The 17,152-nt window shown below is 48.7% G+C and overlaps 7 protein-coding genes across 7 annotated transcripts; 6 read left to right on the forward strand and 1 right to left on the reverse strand.

Moving 5' to 3' along the window:
- Positions 1-106: 106 nt before the first annotated feature.
- GGI43DRAFT_397206 (SDR family oxidoreductase) lies at positions 107-1,988 on the forward strand. The gene is made up of 4 exons (XM_083205077.1): positions 107-556; positions 618-670; positions 757-925; positions 1,013-1,988. The coding sequence occupies exons 1-4, from the start codon at positions 522-524 to the stop codon at positions 1,644-1,646; spliced, it is 891 nt and encodes a 296-aa protein (XP_083064537.1). The 5' UTR covers positions 107-521; the 3' UTR covers positions 1,647-1,988.
- Positions 1,989-2,146: 158 nt separating this feature from the next.
- GGI43DRAFT_397207 (Rcat domain-containing protein) lies at positions 2,147-5,919 on the forward strand. The gene has a single exon (XM_083205078.1). It carries the CDS (start codon positions 2,430-2,432, stop codon positions 5,682-5,684), a length of 3,255 nt encoding a protein of 1,084 aa, XP_083064538.1. The 5' UTR covers positions 2,147-2,429; the 3' UTR covers positions 5,685-5,919.
- A 40-nt stretch (positions 5,920-5,959) lies between these two features.
- GGI43DRAFT_397208 (LysM peptidoglycan-binding domain-containing protein) lies at positions 5,960-7,132 on the forward strand. The gene has a single exon (XM_083205079.1). The coding sequence runs from the start codon at positions 6,241-6,243 to the stop codon at positions 6,781-6,783; it is 543 nt and encodes a 180-aa protein (XP_083064539.1). The 5' UTR covers positions 5,960-6,240; the 3' UTR covers positions 6,784-7,132.
- A 946-nt stretch (positions 7,133-8,078) lies between these two features.
- On the forward strand, positions 8,079-9,535 carry GGI43DRAFT_431424 (RTA1 domain-containing protein). The gene is made up of 3 exons (XM_083209408.1): positions 8,079-8,397; positions 8,464-8,712; positions 8,783-9,535. Exons 1-3 carry the CDS (start codon positions 8,208-8,210, stop codon positions 9,223-9,225), a joined length of 882 nt encoding a protein of 293 aa, XP_083064540.1. The 5' UTR covers positions 8,079-8,207; the 3' UTR covers positions 9,226-9,535.
- On the reverse strand, positions 9,361-10,767 carry GGI43DRAFT_421054 (Zn(II)2Cys6 transcription factor domain-containing protein; the record flags this gene model as incomplete). The annotated part of the gene is made up of 2 exons (XM_083207892.1): positions 9,361-10,566; positions 10,642-10,767. The coding sequence occupies 2 exons, from the start codon at positions 10,765-10,767 to the stop codon at positions 9,361-9,363; spliced, it is 1,332 nt and encodes a 443-aa protein (XP_083064541.1).
- A 468-nt stretch (positions 10,768-11,235) lies between these two features.
- On the forward strand, positions 11,236-12,722 carry GGI43DRAFT_397211 (glycoside hydrolase family 3 protein). The gene is made up of 2 exons (XM_083205080.1): positions 11,236-12,437; positions 12,493-12,722. The coding sequence occupies exon 1, from the start codon at positions 11,851-11,853 to the stop codon at positions 12,109-12,111; it is 261 nt and encodes an 86-aa protein (XP_083064542.1). The 5' UTR covers positions 11,236-11,850; the 3' UTR covers positions 12,112-12,437; positions 12,493-12,722.
- An 80-nt stretch (positions 12,723-12,802) lies between these two features.
- Positions 12,803-16,990, forward strand: GGI43DRAFT_397215 (karyopherin KAP123). The gene is made up of 3 exons (XM_083205081.1): positions 12,803-13,014; positions 13,155-15,468; positions 15,676-16,990. The coding sequence occupies exons 1-3, from the start codon at positions 12,969-12,971 to the stop codon at positions 16,610-16,612; spliced, it is 3,297 nt and encodes a 1,098-aa protein (XP_083064543.1). The 5' UTR covers positions 12,803-12,968; the 3' UTR covers positions 16,613-16,990.
- The last annotated feature ends 162 nt before the right edge of the window (positions 16,991-17,152 follow it).

A 17,152-nucleotide genomic window follows, 5' to 3' on the forward strand; every position in this document is an offset into this window, starting at 1 on the left:
CAATGATTTGTGCATTGCATTGCATGGGATTAGCCTGGTTAGGTCTTGATTTTACAATGGTTTGATAGAAGAGAAAAAGAACATATAAAAAAATTTGAATAAAATCATCATTGTTGCACACTGAGACAAGCTACTTCTTGGCAGACACCCGTGGGGCTGCGGATCCCGCGGGGCTGATGAGACGGGCAAGGTTCGCTGTAGAAGCTTGTATGGAGCCGATGATGGAAATATTGTGTTGGCTATAGTAATCCTTTGCGTATTATCAGTCAGATTTGGAGGGCCGAAGCCGTGGAAACTTGGAATTAAGACAAAAATGCAATTAATAACCATCGGCATTCGCGCTATCAAAGGGCCCTTATCGGGCTCTACTTTTTTTTAGCATGTGCTTGTCCGTCGGGTAGATTTATTGCGTAGAGCTCCGGAGCTCTACATGCAATCCCCCCCGCATTTGAATCCTCTCTTGCATCTCAGCTGTCTCATCTCATTTTTATCATCCTATTCCCATTGAGTGGTTTGACGAGATGGCTCCAGAACAGAAATACGTCCTCATTACAGGGTATGTGTCTGACAACATCATTGATCTTCAGAGTTTGTGCCTAATATGCGCTATGATGTAGCTGCTCACCTGGCGGCATTGGCAATGCGTTGGCTCGAGAGTTCCACAGCAGAGGTACGTATACCAAATACAGCAAATGCCAATTGCAGCAATGTTCAGTGTATCACTGACTTGAGATCCTTGCTAATGTATGTCTGCAGGACTTCATGTCATTGCTACGGCTCGCAACCCAGATGTGCTCAAGGAGCTGGAATCCTTGGGCATGAGCGCCGTCCAGCTGGATGTTACTGACCAAAACAGCCTCAACCGGGCCAAGCACGATGTTGCTCAGATCACTGGTGGCCGTCTGGACATTCTCGTCAACAATGCGTGCGTATATGTATCTTACATCTGTTTAGCTTTAATAAAGTCTTACATCTTCATATGCGCATGTGCTAACGAGTGAGAGGCTTGCAGTGGCCGCACTCACACCATCCCAGCTCTCGACATCGAGATAGACGATGTTCGCCAGACCTATGAAACCAACGTCTTCGGCCCCATGTTCACCGTCCAGGCCTTTGCCGAACAACTCATCGCTGCGCGGGGCCTCATCATCAACATCTCCTCCACCAGCTCCGTCAGCTGTTACATCTTCGGCTCCGTCTACGCCTCGACCAAGGCCGCCATCAACAGCTGGTCTCGCATCCTGCGCCTCGAGCTGCAGCCCTTCAACGTCCGCGTCATGGTCGCCATGACCGGCACCATCAGGTCCCAAATTGCCAGCCACGCCCACCGCTCGCTGCCGACCACGTCGCTGTACAGGCCGATAGACGACTACTTCCAGAAGCGCCTGGTCTTCAGCCAGAACAACGCTACGATGCCAACCGAGATCTATGCCAGGAAGCTGGTGTCTGCTGCGCTCAAGGGAGAGGGCTGGTTGGGAGGATTGATTGGAGGGACGCCTGACTGGTTCTGGGCGGGAGGACTGTCGACCAAGGTGTGGCTGCTTACTTTCCTTCCTACCACATGGGCAGAGTGGGCATTTAGTGTCTACTTTGGAGTTGCCAATCTGAAGAAGCGTCTTACCGAGGCACGGTTGAAGCAGGCTTAGACTTGCAGGGAAAAGAAAATATGGCAGTATTCAGCAACAGGGTTTTGTTGGAGTATTGGAGGCCGATGTTCGTTGCGAAGATAATACTAGTTGTAAAGCATCTCTTTAATCTAATTTACGCCACAAGTGTTGAATTTGGCGGAATTCCGGTCATACGCTGTGTTGTGATATGTCAAGTCATTTCCTCGTATCGAGTGGCGCTTGTCAACCTTAGAATTGCTTCTTTTGTATATTGCTCTGCGCTATGTGCTGCGGCGAGCATATGCTTGACTCTCCATAACGAAATGCAATGCAGAATGCAAGTCTTTTGTTGAAATTTTGTTGAAAGATTGATATCCAAATTTTACAACAAGTATAATTGATACGAGAAATTGCTACTATCGAATCCCCCTGTTGTTCGCGGCAACGATGGCGGCTAGGCAGCGTCCCACTAGCTGCGGCTGAGGCACCAGCACCGCCTCATTTACACCAGAAGCTGTGTGCGCCTGCGGAAGAGCCTCAGGCTATTGCGGGTTAATATTCATCTTTCTTGTATAGGGAATTTTGAGACTGAGTCAATGATGCCGCTTTCTGTATCGGAGCGGCGTGACTCAGTGGAGGCTCTTGCCAGGAGTCACCTCCCGCGAATAAGCTTTGTTTTTTGTTTACTCACAGTCATATAAGATGACATATTCAGGTATATATACTTGTGTTTGGCCGCAATGGACCAGTTGAATAATCTTGTCTCTCTATCAATATCATCGTTGTTGATTCTATACATCTTGGCCATAGGTCTTCTTCACAATGGCGCAGGCAGCATCAACTGATGTGGCCCGCGGGTCATTCGATCTCTTGCTGCTCACAGATGCCACTGCATCGATGGGAAACTTTTTGGCGGCATTGAACCGCTCATTGCCTGAGATTATCAGCATATCTGCACTTACAGGATGTTTCGAACGGATAGGAGTGCTCGCATATCGCGACTATTGCGATACTCCGCTCACCGAGTTCTCAGGCTGGTGCTCGCCATCGGGCAACTATCAGAGTCTGGATCTTGTATCACAGGATGCCGTGCTAGAGATGGCACGCAAAATTGCGCCGATTGGAGGTGGTGACTGGCCAGAGGCTGCAAAAACAGGACTTGCAAAGGCATATACCGTTATGAGGCCAGAGGCAACAACAATCATCTTGCTATACGCAGATGCCCCCCCTCACTTCAAGGAGACGGGCGACGACAACTGGCGCATGGAAAAGGTGGCGCTCAACGGCAAGGCCATGTTTGGAGACAGTGGAAAGCTGTTTGTAGACTGGACGTCAGCCGCAAAAACCTTTGCTACCGGACCCAAGAAGGCTGTTGTTTTCAGCGTTATCCAGCAGATCAGTGTCAACGCATGCTCGCCCTTTCTATATCTATCTACAGTCACAGGAGGAAACCTGTTTGAGATTTCAGATATGGCCTCTGACAAGATCTCTCAATTGACCATTGGTCTTTTGCTTACATGGATGAGGTTGGGCAAGACAGCCACCAATACAGAGACCCAACTGGGACACCTAACACGATACAAATCCCGTACTGATATATTGGAGGCGAATAACGAGGAGGATCCAGTGCTGCGGAAATATATCGCCAAAGGTCACTTTTCGCGGAGTCCAAGTGTTGTCCAGTGCGAAAAGAACGTCGAGAGTGAGGCTATGAAGCTCATTGAATTGCCAAGCCTCGTCAAGGCACGCGGTCCAAAGGTTGAGAGCTTCGCCGAAAAGTATAACAACAACCCAGCCTACAAGTCCATGGCATTTCGACAGCTTCGACTTATTATTGAGACTAATGTGTCGGCAATATCGCTGAACCCTATCTTCGGGAGCCTATGGCGAGCTGCCTGTAATGACAGGCTACACCCTGGAAGAGACGAGCTTATCACCCTATTTAGCGTTGCAGTAGACAGAATCTCAGATGCAAATGAGAAGGCTCGTATGAAGGCTTGGCTTGCCGAGTCTTACAACTACGTCGATGATATTAACGACATGATCAAGGCTGTTGCTCGTGAAGATCGCTTCCCCATGCTGTTCCTGGACCCTACAGCAGACTTTGGGTTCGTGGAAGAAGCCGACGGAGATGGGCGACGATTGCAGGATTTTACTCGAGCCGAGATGCTTGAAATTGGAAGATCATGCGACTACAAGATTCTCCGGCGTTTGGGCAAGGTATTGACTCGTCTGACTTTTGTTGCCTCCAAGGAGGAGCTTCCCCATCACATTAAAACAATGGATCGCAAGGTATCTGTGCCTTGTGTGCCTCTAGCCCTTGCAAAGGAACAATATGGCCGAGAGTTTTGGAAGGTACTCTTGCATGCTGTTCTCCCGGGGACAAAGCTGGGTGCTCGCCCTGCCTCGCTGCTTGCTGCCCTTGCTCTTCGCATGGGTATTGTTCCGTTGCGCGATGTGGCTGATGAGGCACTTATCGCGTTTAGTGCCAACTGGAATAAGTTGGACGTCCCGGAAACATGGAACATGGGATGCCTCAACCTCTTGCTGGACGCCGACAAGGATTACGAGAAGAGAGTTGCCGAGGGTATTACTACCAGGTCTTCGGACGAGGCTAGAATTCTTTCAGTCAAGGACCGCGATACTTTCAAGGCTCTAGTGGATTACAAGATGTTGGAGCTAAACTTGGATACTGCTCTCGAGGCACAAATCACCTGGACTCCAGAGAAGACCAAGGTAGCTCTGGGTCCGCTCGTCATTTGCAAGAAGTGCAAGTTCCCCCGTTCTGTTACCATAATGGCTCCAAAGGGTGTTTGCGGCTTGTGTGATATAGAGAGTGACGTTTGTGGATGTTCCGCTTGTGCCGTCGTGGAAGGCCATCAGGAGCGCAAACAGGTCAATGTCTCCAAGGATCAGACAGAGCAATCAGAAGCATACTGGGTCGAGTGTGGACAGAACTCGTGCAGAGCTCAATACGTAGTTTATAACCAAAATGAACTGCGCGTACGCCCCAAATGCTATTACTGCCGACACGCTATTCAAAACTCTAAGGGGGCAAAGGAAGGTGTCCGACAAGATCTTGGAAAAGCGCCAACGGTGGAATGTTCCAAATGTCTTGGTCGAATCATCTGGCCAGAAGAATATCGACCTGATGAACTCGACATGGCGGCCTACCAGTGTCCTGCATGCGTCGCTGGTAAAAAGACAATTGTTGGAGAGGAGACTACTGCACGAAAGTTGAGCAGTGAGAATAGCTGGGACTGGCTTCTCAAGAACGAGGATAAGACGATCAAGGATCCTTTCAATGGCCGGACAGTCTTCTATATCGCCTCCAACAGCAATCTCAACGACCTGGATACCAAGGTAGAGATTCTTCCTTCGGCCAACCAAGATGGCTTCACCATCCGTGGGAAGCAAGTGCGCAATCCCGACGAAATCAAAGCGTCTCTCTTGAAGTGGGTGATCTCACGACGAACTGAGTCGGCCACTTGCAGCCTCTGCTTCTCCAACATCCGGAAAAACGATGCTCTCCCTGCTTGCGGGCGCTCTGGCTGCCATCAGCTTATCTGCGGTAGCTGTCGCGACAGCTGGTACGGCATTAACTCTCCCGGTAAAATCCTCAACATACCTGCCCTACACTGTCCCTTTTGCCGTAGGCGTCCTGCTCCCAAGGCCATTGGCAAGTATCGCCTGCACCAGATGGGCAATCTTCGCGCTGCCATGGATGATGCCGGCTCGTGGATCTACGCCTGGTGTACGCAGTGCGGCTTTGCCAAGCAGTACGTGGAGCGTGTATGTGCCGCCGGAGCTCCTGCTGAGTTGGTTGATTGGACGTGTGAAGAGTGCAAGCCTGATTTGATGGTGGGGAAGAAGCGTATTCGACGCTGTCCTGGCTGCGATGTAGCAACAGAGAAGATGTATGGGTGCGATCACATCACTTGTCCTTGCGGTACCCACTGGTGTTATGCCTGCGGCCAAGCTCAACCCATCTCAAAAATCTATTCTCACATGCAAGAGGAGCATGGAGGGCTTGATTGGGGTGGTGTGACGGACGATGAGTACGAGGATGAGGATTGAGAAGTGTGAATGGTGATGCTTGTTTTTATTAGTTCATCTTTAGCGAAGATGTACCTTTTTACGTTAGCCTAGGCGACTCTTTGAATCAACATGACATTATTTTCCACACGAATTTATACTATAATGTGACTTGCAACTGGATACTGTATTCTAGCTCTCGATACGGAGGTATATGGAATCAATTGACAAATTAGGTGTTGGCGTCCATTTTTGGCAACACGGAGCTCTTAGTGGCGGGTACATGTACAAAGTCTCCCCACTGTACCACTGTACGTACAGGTACACGCCCCCCAGAATGCAGATCGTAAGCTGATGTGTCACTGTTTCAGCTTTGCTTCGCCTCACATGCTTTTGGGCGACGGATCTGCCCAACTCTCGTGCCACTCTTTCCATTATGCAAAAACCAGAGAGATGAGCTCTTGAATTCACATTTTAGCGACAGTGATTTATTTGATCTCGTACCGAACACACCAAACCAGGTAACCACAGATACCAGCTTCCAAAGCGCTCTGGCAGCAGCTCTACTCTGTTTACGTCAGTCCTCACGGAGATAACCATGTCTCGATTCTCTCGCTACGACACCGACGAAGAACGCCTCCCCGAGGGCATGACCCGCGTCGGATACGATGCCGACACTCAGGTCTACACTTTTCAGGATTCCGACGGCAGCTACTGGGAGTCGGCGCCGGGCTCGCAATATGGACGCCTGACGAGAGTCGGATCCGGCCCAGCCGACCATGGCGACGACAGCGACTCGGATCCGTTCCTTGCGGGCCAGGCTCCAGCGCAGAAGGTTTCGTGGCGACATGACATGATGCCTTTGTTGAATTTTGGAGTTTTGGTTGGCTTGTCGCTGCTTGTTCTGTTTTGGTTCATTGGGCGCAAGCCGGCGGGGGAGAAGCTGGAGATTGTTACGTGTGAGCATAGCGTGATGATTAAGGAGAATGATAATTGTTGGGACATTGCGCAGGCGAATAACATGTCTGTTGATGAGATACTGGGTTTGAACGAAGGTTTGAATTGTGCCAAGTTAACCATCGGTCATACTATCTGTTTGCAAAGGGAACCGGATGACGACTTGAAGGATACGGTATCGTGAGGTCGTCATGGGTTCTGGATATTGACATACACGTTCAGATACGACTTTTACTCATCATTTTGTTCACTCTCCGTCTCTACTCTCATATGGAACGAAAGGACACATTCTCTGGCATAAATCCGATTGGCAAGCGAGGAGGCAAGGCTGCAGGCCTGCAAGACTCTCACTCAGATTAGATGTGAAAGCTGTACTGCTGAAAGGTGAATGATGTGATATACCAAAACTAGAGTAGTTTCATTTTTATGGCTATACGTCGTATTCGAATTTATTTACTTCAGTGTTCTTATCACATTGCACAATGCTACAGAAGATATTTGTAGTTAATATATAAACGAAGATCGCTGAGCAATCATATACCAATGAGTAAATCGTATCCATGCTGCTGCTGACGGTCCAATCATCTTGCGTTAATACTTCCATTATTGATTCCTACACATCTGTCAGAAAACTTGACTACATATACAACCTCGTGCTCCGTCTTTGCCCTTTGTTCTCGCTATCAGGCCTCTTGAGAGATCAAGCCTAATGTGCTTCTTGATGATAGGCCTGAAATAAAACACTAGCACCAACAGACTCACGGCCAGGATCACCAAAATACTTTACAATCCAATGCAGTTTTCACCTCTCTACTATTTACGTTGCCACTCGCAATGATGAATCTCAAGACATTTAATATTACTGAGACGTCGTTTATCGACAAATCTTCAAAAAAGAATTGGAAGAACCTCGCTATCCACGAAAGATAAATACATGCTAGCATTCTTGTGAATGCGAAACCTTCAAGTGAGACGTTTGCGTTTGCCTGAGGAAGACAAGCTGTTGGACTCTACAAGTGCGTTCAGACAGCTTCGGAGCAAAAGAAAAACAGGATGATTGGTACTACAAGAATCAAGTATCAAAGACTGTGCGCAATAACAAGTGTTTGTATCTCGTGACGTTGAAAAAAGTTTGCGAAATGCCATGTTGGTCCCAATGTACGAGACTGCTATAAGTAGATTGGAATATCGCCTCGACATACAGATACGACGCTGTTAGCCTCGGTGTGATCTAAACGAAGTGGGAACGAGTGCTGTGAGTACGATATACGAGGCTCTATCCCATCTCGTTTATCGTACCCACCCATCCTGTGGGGTCCTCTTTCAGAACACACTCGTTCCCGTTGTTAAACGAGGACCAAGACCACCAACCGAGTTCAACTTCCCGAAACATAAAGCTGCGACTCCATCACCATCTATTCAAAGAGCTTGAGAAATTAGAAAGGGGGAAATGAGAAAGGATTTTGTGTCCGATAAATGCGATGGTGCAAAATTTGAATTAGTAACCGATTCCTAGACGGAAGTCTAGGACAACATACAAATACCTGATTATGTAGTGAAATCTATGAGCACCAGCAAGATCCTCCAGCTACGTTACCCAAAATCACAATGAACCCGATTAAATTTCTTTCAACTCGACAAGATGATGGTCAAGACTTTAAACTCTATCATTACGACCCTACTGTCGCAGGCGCCGCCGTCATGCTGATATTGTTTTTCGGCGCTACTGCACTACACTTCTGGCAGATGATACGTACAAGATGTTGGTTCCTTATCCCACTGGCGACTGGCGGTATTTGTAAGTTTAGCCACATATTCCAATCCCGATTTGGCAACTTCTTACAATGTGACTTTGATCCTCAAGTTGAAGTAATCGGTTACGCAGCTCGTTGCAAATCTGGCCAGGAAAGTCCGAATTGGACCTTGGGACCCTACATCATACAGTCAATCTTGCTTCTTGTAGCTCCATCATTGTTCGCCGCTACCATCTATATGGAACTAGGAAGAATCGTTACCCTTATTGATGGAGAAGGTCATATTCTCATTTCTAAGCGATGGATAACCAAAATCTTTGTTGGCGGGGATGTTTTATCATTTGTAATCCAAGGTAGTGGTAAGTACCGAACAGCTCTCCCGAATTCCTTACGCGATAATTGCAAGTGTCTAATGAAATTGTTTGATAGGTGGTGGGTATCAAGCCGCAGGCTCTCTTGAAGCTTTACAGAATGGTGCAAAGGTCATCATTGTGGGTCTCTTCGTCCAACTGCTCTTCTTTGGGTTCTTCATTGTCGTTGCAGTGGCTTTCAACCTATCTATCAGACGAGCGCCAACAGGCCGTTCCAACAGTCACATCCCATGGAAGAAGCATTTCATGGTACTATACGTGGTGAGCCTTTTGATCATGGTTCGGTCCGTTTTCCGTGCGATTGAGTACCTTCAGGGATTTGATGGCTATCTTCTTAGTCATGAGGCATACCTCTACATCTTTGACGCTGTACTCATGTTCCTCGTTATGGTTTTGTTCAACTACATACATCCTTCCGAAATCATTTCCCGGGAAAACGGATCCAATGTGTCATCGGGATGGAAACTGGAAAGTCTTCCATCACAGCAACGACAGGTATAGATCCCGACGCTCTAGAGACAGTTCAATCTTGATTCTTTGGCGAGCAAAGGGGTGAAATGGAAGCTCAAATAATTAGACTACCTTATTTATGAAGAGCCGGGATGAGTCTAATCTGATTGATTACTATTACATTATTTAAGCTCCCACTATCTGTAGCGGCCACAATATCCACGGTCTCCAATAACTTCCCAGCAAATGCTCTATTTTCTCCACAATTGCTTTACCCCAGCCTTCGAAAAACCAGTAATCGTTGAGCTCATATAGAAGGGCACCGAAAAATGAAAATAGCACTAAAGCAGGAGGCTGCCGTTGGTGAAGAAGTGTAAAGTATGATTCGGGGGCAAAGTGAATTATCATCAACGGTGCTGACCAGCTTCTGTTGTACCCCCATTGTTCCAACACTTGAGAATCCATGGAACGAAACTGCTGCGAATATAGGCGATATTTTCTAAGAAGATGAAGCACCTCTTCGTAGACGTCACCATGGTTAGAGCTTTTCCACGTTTCCCGGGTCTTGGAGAAATAACTATCTACTGGATTAGAGCATTCTTGGTCAGGGTTCAAGTCAAACCAGTTACCAAGGCTCATAAATACGCTCATCTTGCCAAGGCGTAGATGATCATGGGTAGGTCGTACCACAGCCTCTACACCACGCATCATTGGAATCCACTCAACTCCAAGCAGTAAATCACTAGGAGAGTGAGAAGATGCATGGGATTCAACATTGTAAAGCGGGTTAGACATTGCAAAAACGTACAAGACGTTTAAAAGCGACCATACGAATAGTGCTTCGCTGTTTTCCTTGCTTATACATTTAATGGCATTCTGAAAGCCTTGTAGACCCTGATTGTGATGGTTTGCCGCTTCCGTGATACTAGCACCTCTTTTTGACGTGTCTTTATGAGCAATGTGTAAAGCAGCCAGGGCCATGATGGCATGTATCACAAATGGGTACTGGAGTCCAATTTGAGGAAACACAGTTTGCCATAGGTGCTTCATGCTGGGAGCTCGGAATATGTCTAAACTGGTACATACGGTCCAATGATGTAGTAAGCCCAAGTCGTTTAGGCCAAACGTATTAGCAGCCGTCGATGGAACCTCTACGGTGCCAGACAAAGAGGTAGAGATGGTAACTGGTGTATCCACAGATGCAGAACAATGTGGTAGAAGATCTAATGGAGTAGTCAAATCTGACACGGACCCACAAGTTGAATGCCGGTCGTCTTGTTCATCGTTGATAGCATGGTGGTTGGGAATAGTAGTTGCTTGAGCTTCAGGCGGATACTGACAATCGACGTCACGTCTCAAGCATGCTCTACAAAGCGGTCGTGCTTCATCACACTACGTTGTAATTGAAGCTACGTTAGTACTGATTCAAGACGTTGAAACGATCTACAGAGCGACCTGCACGCATACCTTGACACGACGTCGCCGGCAGTCGAAGCAACCAGTTTTTGATTTCCTATGCAGCTTGCGTCGTTTAAGTGGAGTTCTTGAGTCCGCTGGTAAGATCGCGGAAGATTCGGAATGAGTCGTATTCATGTGGTAGTTGTTACAATGGTACACTGTAGTAAACGAGAGAGTGTGAGGAAGAAAGGTAAGGGAACGAGTAATAGCGTCTTGTATAAACGGCTTGCCTTTAAACGAGGCCCAGGAACAAGAGTGGAGAAACGGAGGTGGCGTATGTATCATGGATGAAATAGGCAATTTAGAAAATGGCGATGAGTAACGCTATTCGCCCATTCTTGTAACCGCTGTTGTGTCTCTGTCATTTTAAGGATGATACAAAAGAGGCGAGAATAGCCAGAGTGCGTTGAAATCGGTGCTCATCCTAGACAAGTTGCGGCAATGAATGGGCTGGCGGATCTTATACGATATTAAACGAGGTTGAACGAGATCGAGCAAGGGTGAACGAGTGCTAAACGAGGAACATGACGCTAGGCACGTATCCAAGACCACCAATCAACAGTTAAAACTGGAACTGGTATCAATCAATCTCGGGGGTTATTTCAGTACTTTTTATTTGGGAAATTGAATTAGGGCTGGTTTATTATTGTGAATTATGCGACCTTTTAGGCACTTTTTGTTCTTGCCATTCCACTCAATTACTCGATCCATCCACTGGATGTGTATTCTCTCGAACATATAACTACCCTAACTAATACCTATCTGTCGCGGGGATGGACCCGTATAAACCCCCTATTGCCCGCGATGTTCGCGGAAACCACTCGGAAATCGTACGCAAAATTGCAGCGGCAGGAACTGTCCTTCTCAAAAACAGTAATAACGCGTGGCTTCTGAAGGATCCAAAGAATATCGGCATATTTGGCAACGGTGCTGCCGATGTTACAGAGGGCCTCACCTTTACGGGTGACAACAGTGGTCCCTGGGGCGCTAACATTGGCGCTCTCAGTGTTGGTGGAGGTTTACAGCAGGCCGTCACACTCGTCTCGTTTCACTGTTGTCTGCTATCCGTAACCGCGTCGAAAGCACCAGTGGCAGCTTCCAATACTTATTGGATAATGACAGGATTATTCAAAAAGACTTCACCTCTATTTAGACGGACCAGGTATCACTTGAGAACGATTGAAACTCTTCCGCAGTTGTTGAAGTGGTTGCGAAACGATGTCCCACTCTGGTGGCATTAACATAATGCCTTGGGCCACAAATCCAAACATCATAGCCATTTTGGCAGCGTATTATCCTGGACAAGAGAATGGCAATTCACTTGTGGACGTGCTTTATGGCGATGTCAACCCTTCTGGCCACCTTCCTTACACGATACCCAAGACACCAGCTGGCTACAACTTTCCAATTGTCAACATCACTGGTCCTCAAGCTGCCGACTCATCCGCCTGGCAAGCCAATTTTCCACTGAAGGTCTGATGATTGACTACCGCCGCTTTGACGCCAACAATATCGAGCCGTTGGACAAGTTTGGCTTTGGGTTGAGCTACATCAAATTTCTTCTCTTTGGAAATGCAACTCTGAACCGCAACTATTCTCAGCTGTCGGCTTTCCTAAACCTGTTGACATCACGCTGCCAGGTGCTAACCCAATCTTAAACCGGAGGCAGTCAAAGTCTTGCCGATTCTCTCTTACGCGCCGAGACCTTGGCTTCTGGAACGTGACTGCACAGAATTGGGAGGTTCCAAAGGGGAAGATCAAATTTCATGTTGGGTTTAGCTTGCGAGATATCAAAATTACTACAGCTGCGAGGTTTCGTTAGCTGTAATCAATCTTAGACAGATCTGATCGATGGCTAACGTCAGGTCAAGGCCAAGTGTCACGGCCCAGCATTTTATCCGACCTTGGAAGCACATATCCGGATATCGGTAATAAGTACATACTGAATGATAAAGCGATGGCTTCTATCGCTCCTTATCAGACTGACTTCATAACAAGGTTTACTTTTATGTTTTCCAGCTAATTAGATAGAATACATGTACCCTAGACCTCATTTTATGCTTATCGCAGCTTTGGCTTTTCAGATAAGATAACGCGTTCGGCGGTAATAATTCGGCGCCAGTCCCAACCTGTAAATTAATTTTGAAACTGGAGACGACCCCTCGGCCAAGCGGGGCAAAAAAGTCCCTGCTTGGCTGGAGTATCGATATTAATTTTTTTTTTCCCCTCTAGGCGGGATACATAAAATCTTTTCCACACCACCTTGTCTTTTTCTTCTTTTTTTCTTTATCTTTTGCATTTCTCTTGGTCGCCGAGCTTCCAAGCGAATAGTCAAGATGGACAAGGAAAAGCTCGCTCAGTTGCTGCAGGCCAGCCAAGTTCGTAAGTCTTTTCTTTTATTGTTTTCGTCTCTCTGCTTCTGCTTCTCGTCGCAGCGCGCTCCAGATACAAATCTTGGACGAGAGGCGTGAATACTATTCTTGGTGAAAATTCTTTCTTACTAACTCTCTCCCCCTCTGTAGCCAACACGGAACAGGTCAAGGCTGTCACTGCCGACCTCCAGAAGAACTACTACTCGAAGCCCGAGTCTCTTCTGGCCTTGATCGAGATCGCTCTTACAAATGCAGACAATGCTGTCCGACAGCTGGCCTCTGTCCAGGCTCTGCGCCTTGTGACCAAGTTCTGGAAGCGAACTGCCCAGGACCAGAAGCCTCTTGTCCGCTCACACCTTCTTGAGGGCACTCTGAAGGAGACTTCTTCTACCAACCGCCACTCTCTGGCGCGTCTGGTTGCCGGCATCGTTGGTGAGGATATGGAGCAGGGCGATGGCGAGGACTTCCTGGCCCAGCTCCTGCCCCTCAACACCAGCGACAATGTCGTTCACCGCGAGGTTGGCTCGTTCGTCCTGTATGCCATGCTCGAGGACGATCCCGCCCACTTCAGCGACCACACTGATCAGCTGCTGCAGCTCTTCCAGGCTCGCATCAACGACGACAGCAAGGAGGTCCGCATGAACATTGTTCGTGCCATTGGTGCCATCCTCATGCTCGTTGATCCCGAGGAGGACCCCCAGGCTCTCAACATCATGCAGGGATTCGTCCCCAGCTTGGTCAACATTCTCAAGGCCACAGTTGAGGCTGGAGATGAGGAGAGCTACGGTGCCGTCTTTGACGTCTTCCACTCTTTCATCGCCTACGACTCTGCTCTTCTCAACCTCCACCTGCGCGACCTGCTCATGTTCATGATTGAGCTTGCTGGCAACGCCAACGCTGAGGATGATCCTCGTTCCCAGGCCCTTGGTTTCCTCATCCAGACCGTCTCTTTCCGTCGCATGAAGATCCAGGCCATGAAGGATCTCGGTGCTGAGCTCATGGTTAAGGCCATGCACATCGTCATTGATCTGGACTCTGAGGATGAGGAGGACATGTCCCCTGCTAGAGTGGCCATCAGCCTGATTGATCAGCTGGCCAACGAGCTGCCTCCTCGCCAGGTCATTGTGCCCCTTCTTGAGCAATTCCCGGCCTTTGCCACCAACCAGGACCCGCGTTACCGTATGGCCGCTATGCTGGCTTTGGGCAATGCCGCTGAGGGCGCTCCTGATTTCATCTCCACTCAGCTCCAGCCTCTTCTTCCCACCATCATCAACCTGCTCTGCGACTCTGAGACCAAGGTCCGACATGCCGCTTTGGTCGGTCTCATCCACCTTGCTGAGGAGATGGCCGACGAGATGGTTTCCCACCACCAGCAGATCATTGAGGCTGTCTTGAAGAACCTCGAGTCTGCTTCTCAGGGTCCTTCTGACAAGACCAACATTAGCATTATCCGATGCGCCTGTGGTGCCCTCGACACCTTCGGTGATGGTATTGACACCAAGATCATGGCTCAGTACGGCCCTGCCCTGATTGGCCCCATGGTTAAGCTGCTTGACCACGCCGACTATGGTGTCAAGGCCGCCGCTGCTTCCGCCCTCGGCGCCATTGCTGCTTCTATGGAGAAGGACTTCCAGCCCTACTTTGAGAATGTCATGAAGTCTCTCGGTAGCTTTGTCATGATCAAGGACAGCGAGGATGCCATGAATCTGCGAAGCTCCACTTGCGACAGCTTGGGCCGCATTGCCCTGGCTGTTGGCCCTGAGGCCTTCCAGCCCTACGTCATGGATCTGATGAAGGCCAGCGAGGAGGCTCTCAGCCTCGACAACCCCAGACTCAAGGAGACCAGCTTCATTCTCTGGTCCAACCTGTCCAAGGTCTACCACGAGCAGTTCGAGCACTTCCTCGATGGCGTCTTCCAGGGTATTTTCTCCTCTCTGGAGCTTGAGGAGGAGGAGCTTGACATTCCTGGCATTGACCCCAGCCAGCTCGATGACGGCCACATTGTCATTGGCGGCAAGCGCATCAAGGTCAAGGTTCCCCAGAGCGAAGAGGATCTTACCATTGCCACCGGAGGTGAAGCTGAGGATGAGTGGGATGATATCGAAGATCTTACAGACCTCGCTGGCGGCACCACTGCTGTCGCCATGGAGCAAGAGATTGCCCTTGATGTCCTTGGAGATGTCATTTCCAACTCTTGCAACATGAACAACCTCGAGACCTACGTCGAGAAGACCATTGAGAAGGTTGTGCCTTTCACCGACCACGACTACGAAGGCTGCCGCAAGACTGCCATTTCTACCCTGTGGCGCATCTATGCCCGCGTCTTCCAGGTTTGGGAGGAGGGTTCTGGCGTCAAGTGGGAGCCCGGCATGCCCCCCAAGCCCACCCCCCCTGCTTCAATCGCCAAGATTGGTGAGACTCTTCACGAGGCTACCATGACTATCTGGGCCAACGACAGCGACCGGTACGTATCTTGTCTTTTCGAGCATTTTTTCCTTTGTATCTTTATCCCCACTTGCATGATGACAACATTGCGTTATACCCAGCTCACTCAGATGCAAATATGCAATTGCTGAGAAAGCGTGTAATCTACTTCTGATCTGCTCTCCTATTCTCTACATTTACCTCCTGACAATTAAAAATGTGGCATTCTTGCTAACCAAGGGAATAGATCCGTTGTCACCGATATCAACCGCAACGTTGCCGCCACACTCAAGGCTTGCGGTCCTGCAGTCCTGACTGCCAAGGACGGCATGTTGCAGGAGGTCATTTCTGTCGTCACTCTTCTGATCACTCGCTCTCACCCTTGCCAGTTGGATCTTGGCGATGAGGATGAGGAGCAAGAGGTTGAGGACGCCGGATCTTCAGAGTATGACTGGCTTGCCATTGACACCGCCCTCGATGTCGTTGTTGGTCTCGCCGCTGCTCTGGGCCCTGCCTTTGGTGAGCTCTGGAAGATTTTCGAGAAGCCCATCTACAAGATGGCCAGCTCCACTGAGGACCTCCAGCGATCGACTGCTGTTGGCACCATTGCTGAGCTCGTTAAGTACACGGGCGAGGCAATCACCCCATACACCGAGTCTATTGGACAGGCCTTGATCCGCCGTCTTTCCGACCCTGATGCTCTGACCAAGTCCAACTCCGCCTATGCTATTGGTCTGTTGATTTTCAACTCCACCGATACCGCCAAGACGGTCCCTATCTACCCCCAGCTTTGGGAGAAATTTGAGCCAATGTTGGCCATTCGCGATATGCACATCACGGACAACGTTGCCGGAGCCCTGTCCCGAATGATCCTCAAGCACGCTGATGCTGGATTTGTTTCCCAGGCCCTCCCTGCTATTGTGGCTGCCCTGCCTCTCCAGGAGGAGTACGAGGAGAACGAGCCCATTTACCAGGCCATTCACTCTCTCTACGATCAGTCCAACGAGACCGTCCAGCAGCTGACTCCCCAGCTGATTGGCGTTTTCGAGAAGGTCCTTTCTCCTCCCCAGGAGCAGCTTGAGCCCGAGACCCGCCAGATCATCTCTCAGACTGTGAAGGCGCTCTACAGTGCCAAGCCGGACCTGTTTGCCAACCACCCCAACTTGCTGAGCCTCGCCCAGTAAATGATAAAGAAGAGGGTTATTTGGTATTGAGGGATTTTATTGAGAGCGAACTGGTATCTTAGACGATGAAGACATGAAGACATGAACTATACCCCTTTATGATGAGTTAGGAAAAAGAGAAAAATGGAATGGGCCGAGGGTATATAAGGGAAACACACAAACTAAAACAAGACTGTGTTTAATAGAAAAAGGCTGGATTGGAAAAAGGCATAGAGTATATATGCTCGAGTATGCGGGTTTTGAAGACAAGCGTATATAAAGTTAAAAGAAGGTTGGATTCGATGGAAGTAGGTTAGCTGTGCGGTTAAGCACTCGTTTTGAATTAGCAATAGAAATATGCTTATAGGCAAAGAATAGCAAGCATCAAGATGCGCCAGTATTTTTGATGGCCATCAAAACAAGTTGAAGCACGAAAATTTCTTGATAATGTGAAGTTGAGTCTTGCTCTGCAGATATCACGATGCTCGCATCAAGTTATATCTGGACCACGGATTTCTTTCGGCTTAGTCACCAGGCCTAGCTACCAATTGTTTATAGGGC

The sequence above is a fragment of the Trichoderma evansii genome (genome assembly GCF_050947405.1).
Source record: "Trichoderma evansii strain SZMC 28006 chromosome Unknown GGI43scaffold_3, whole genome shotgun sequence".
Lineage (NCBI taxonomy): Eukaryota > Fungi > Ascomycota > Sordariomycetes > Hypocreales > Hypocreaceae > Trichoderma > Trichoderma evansii.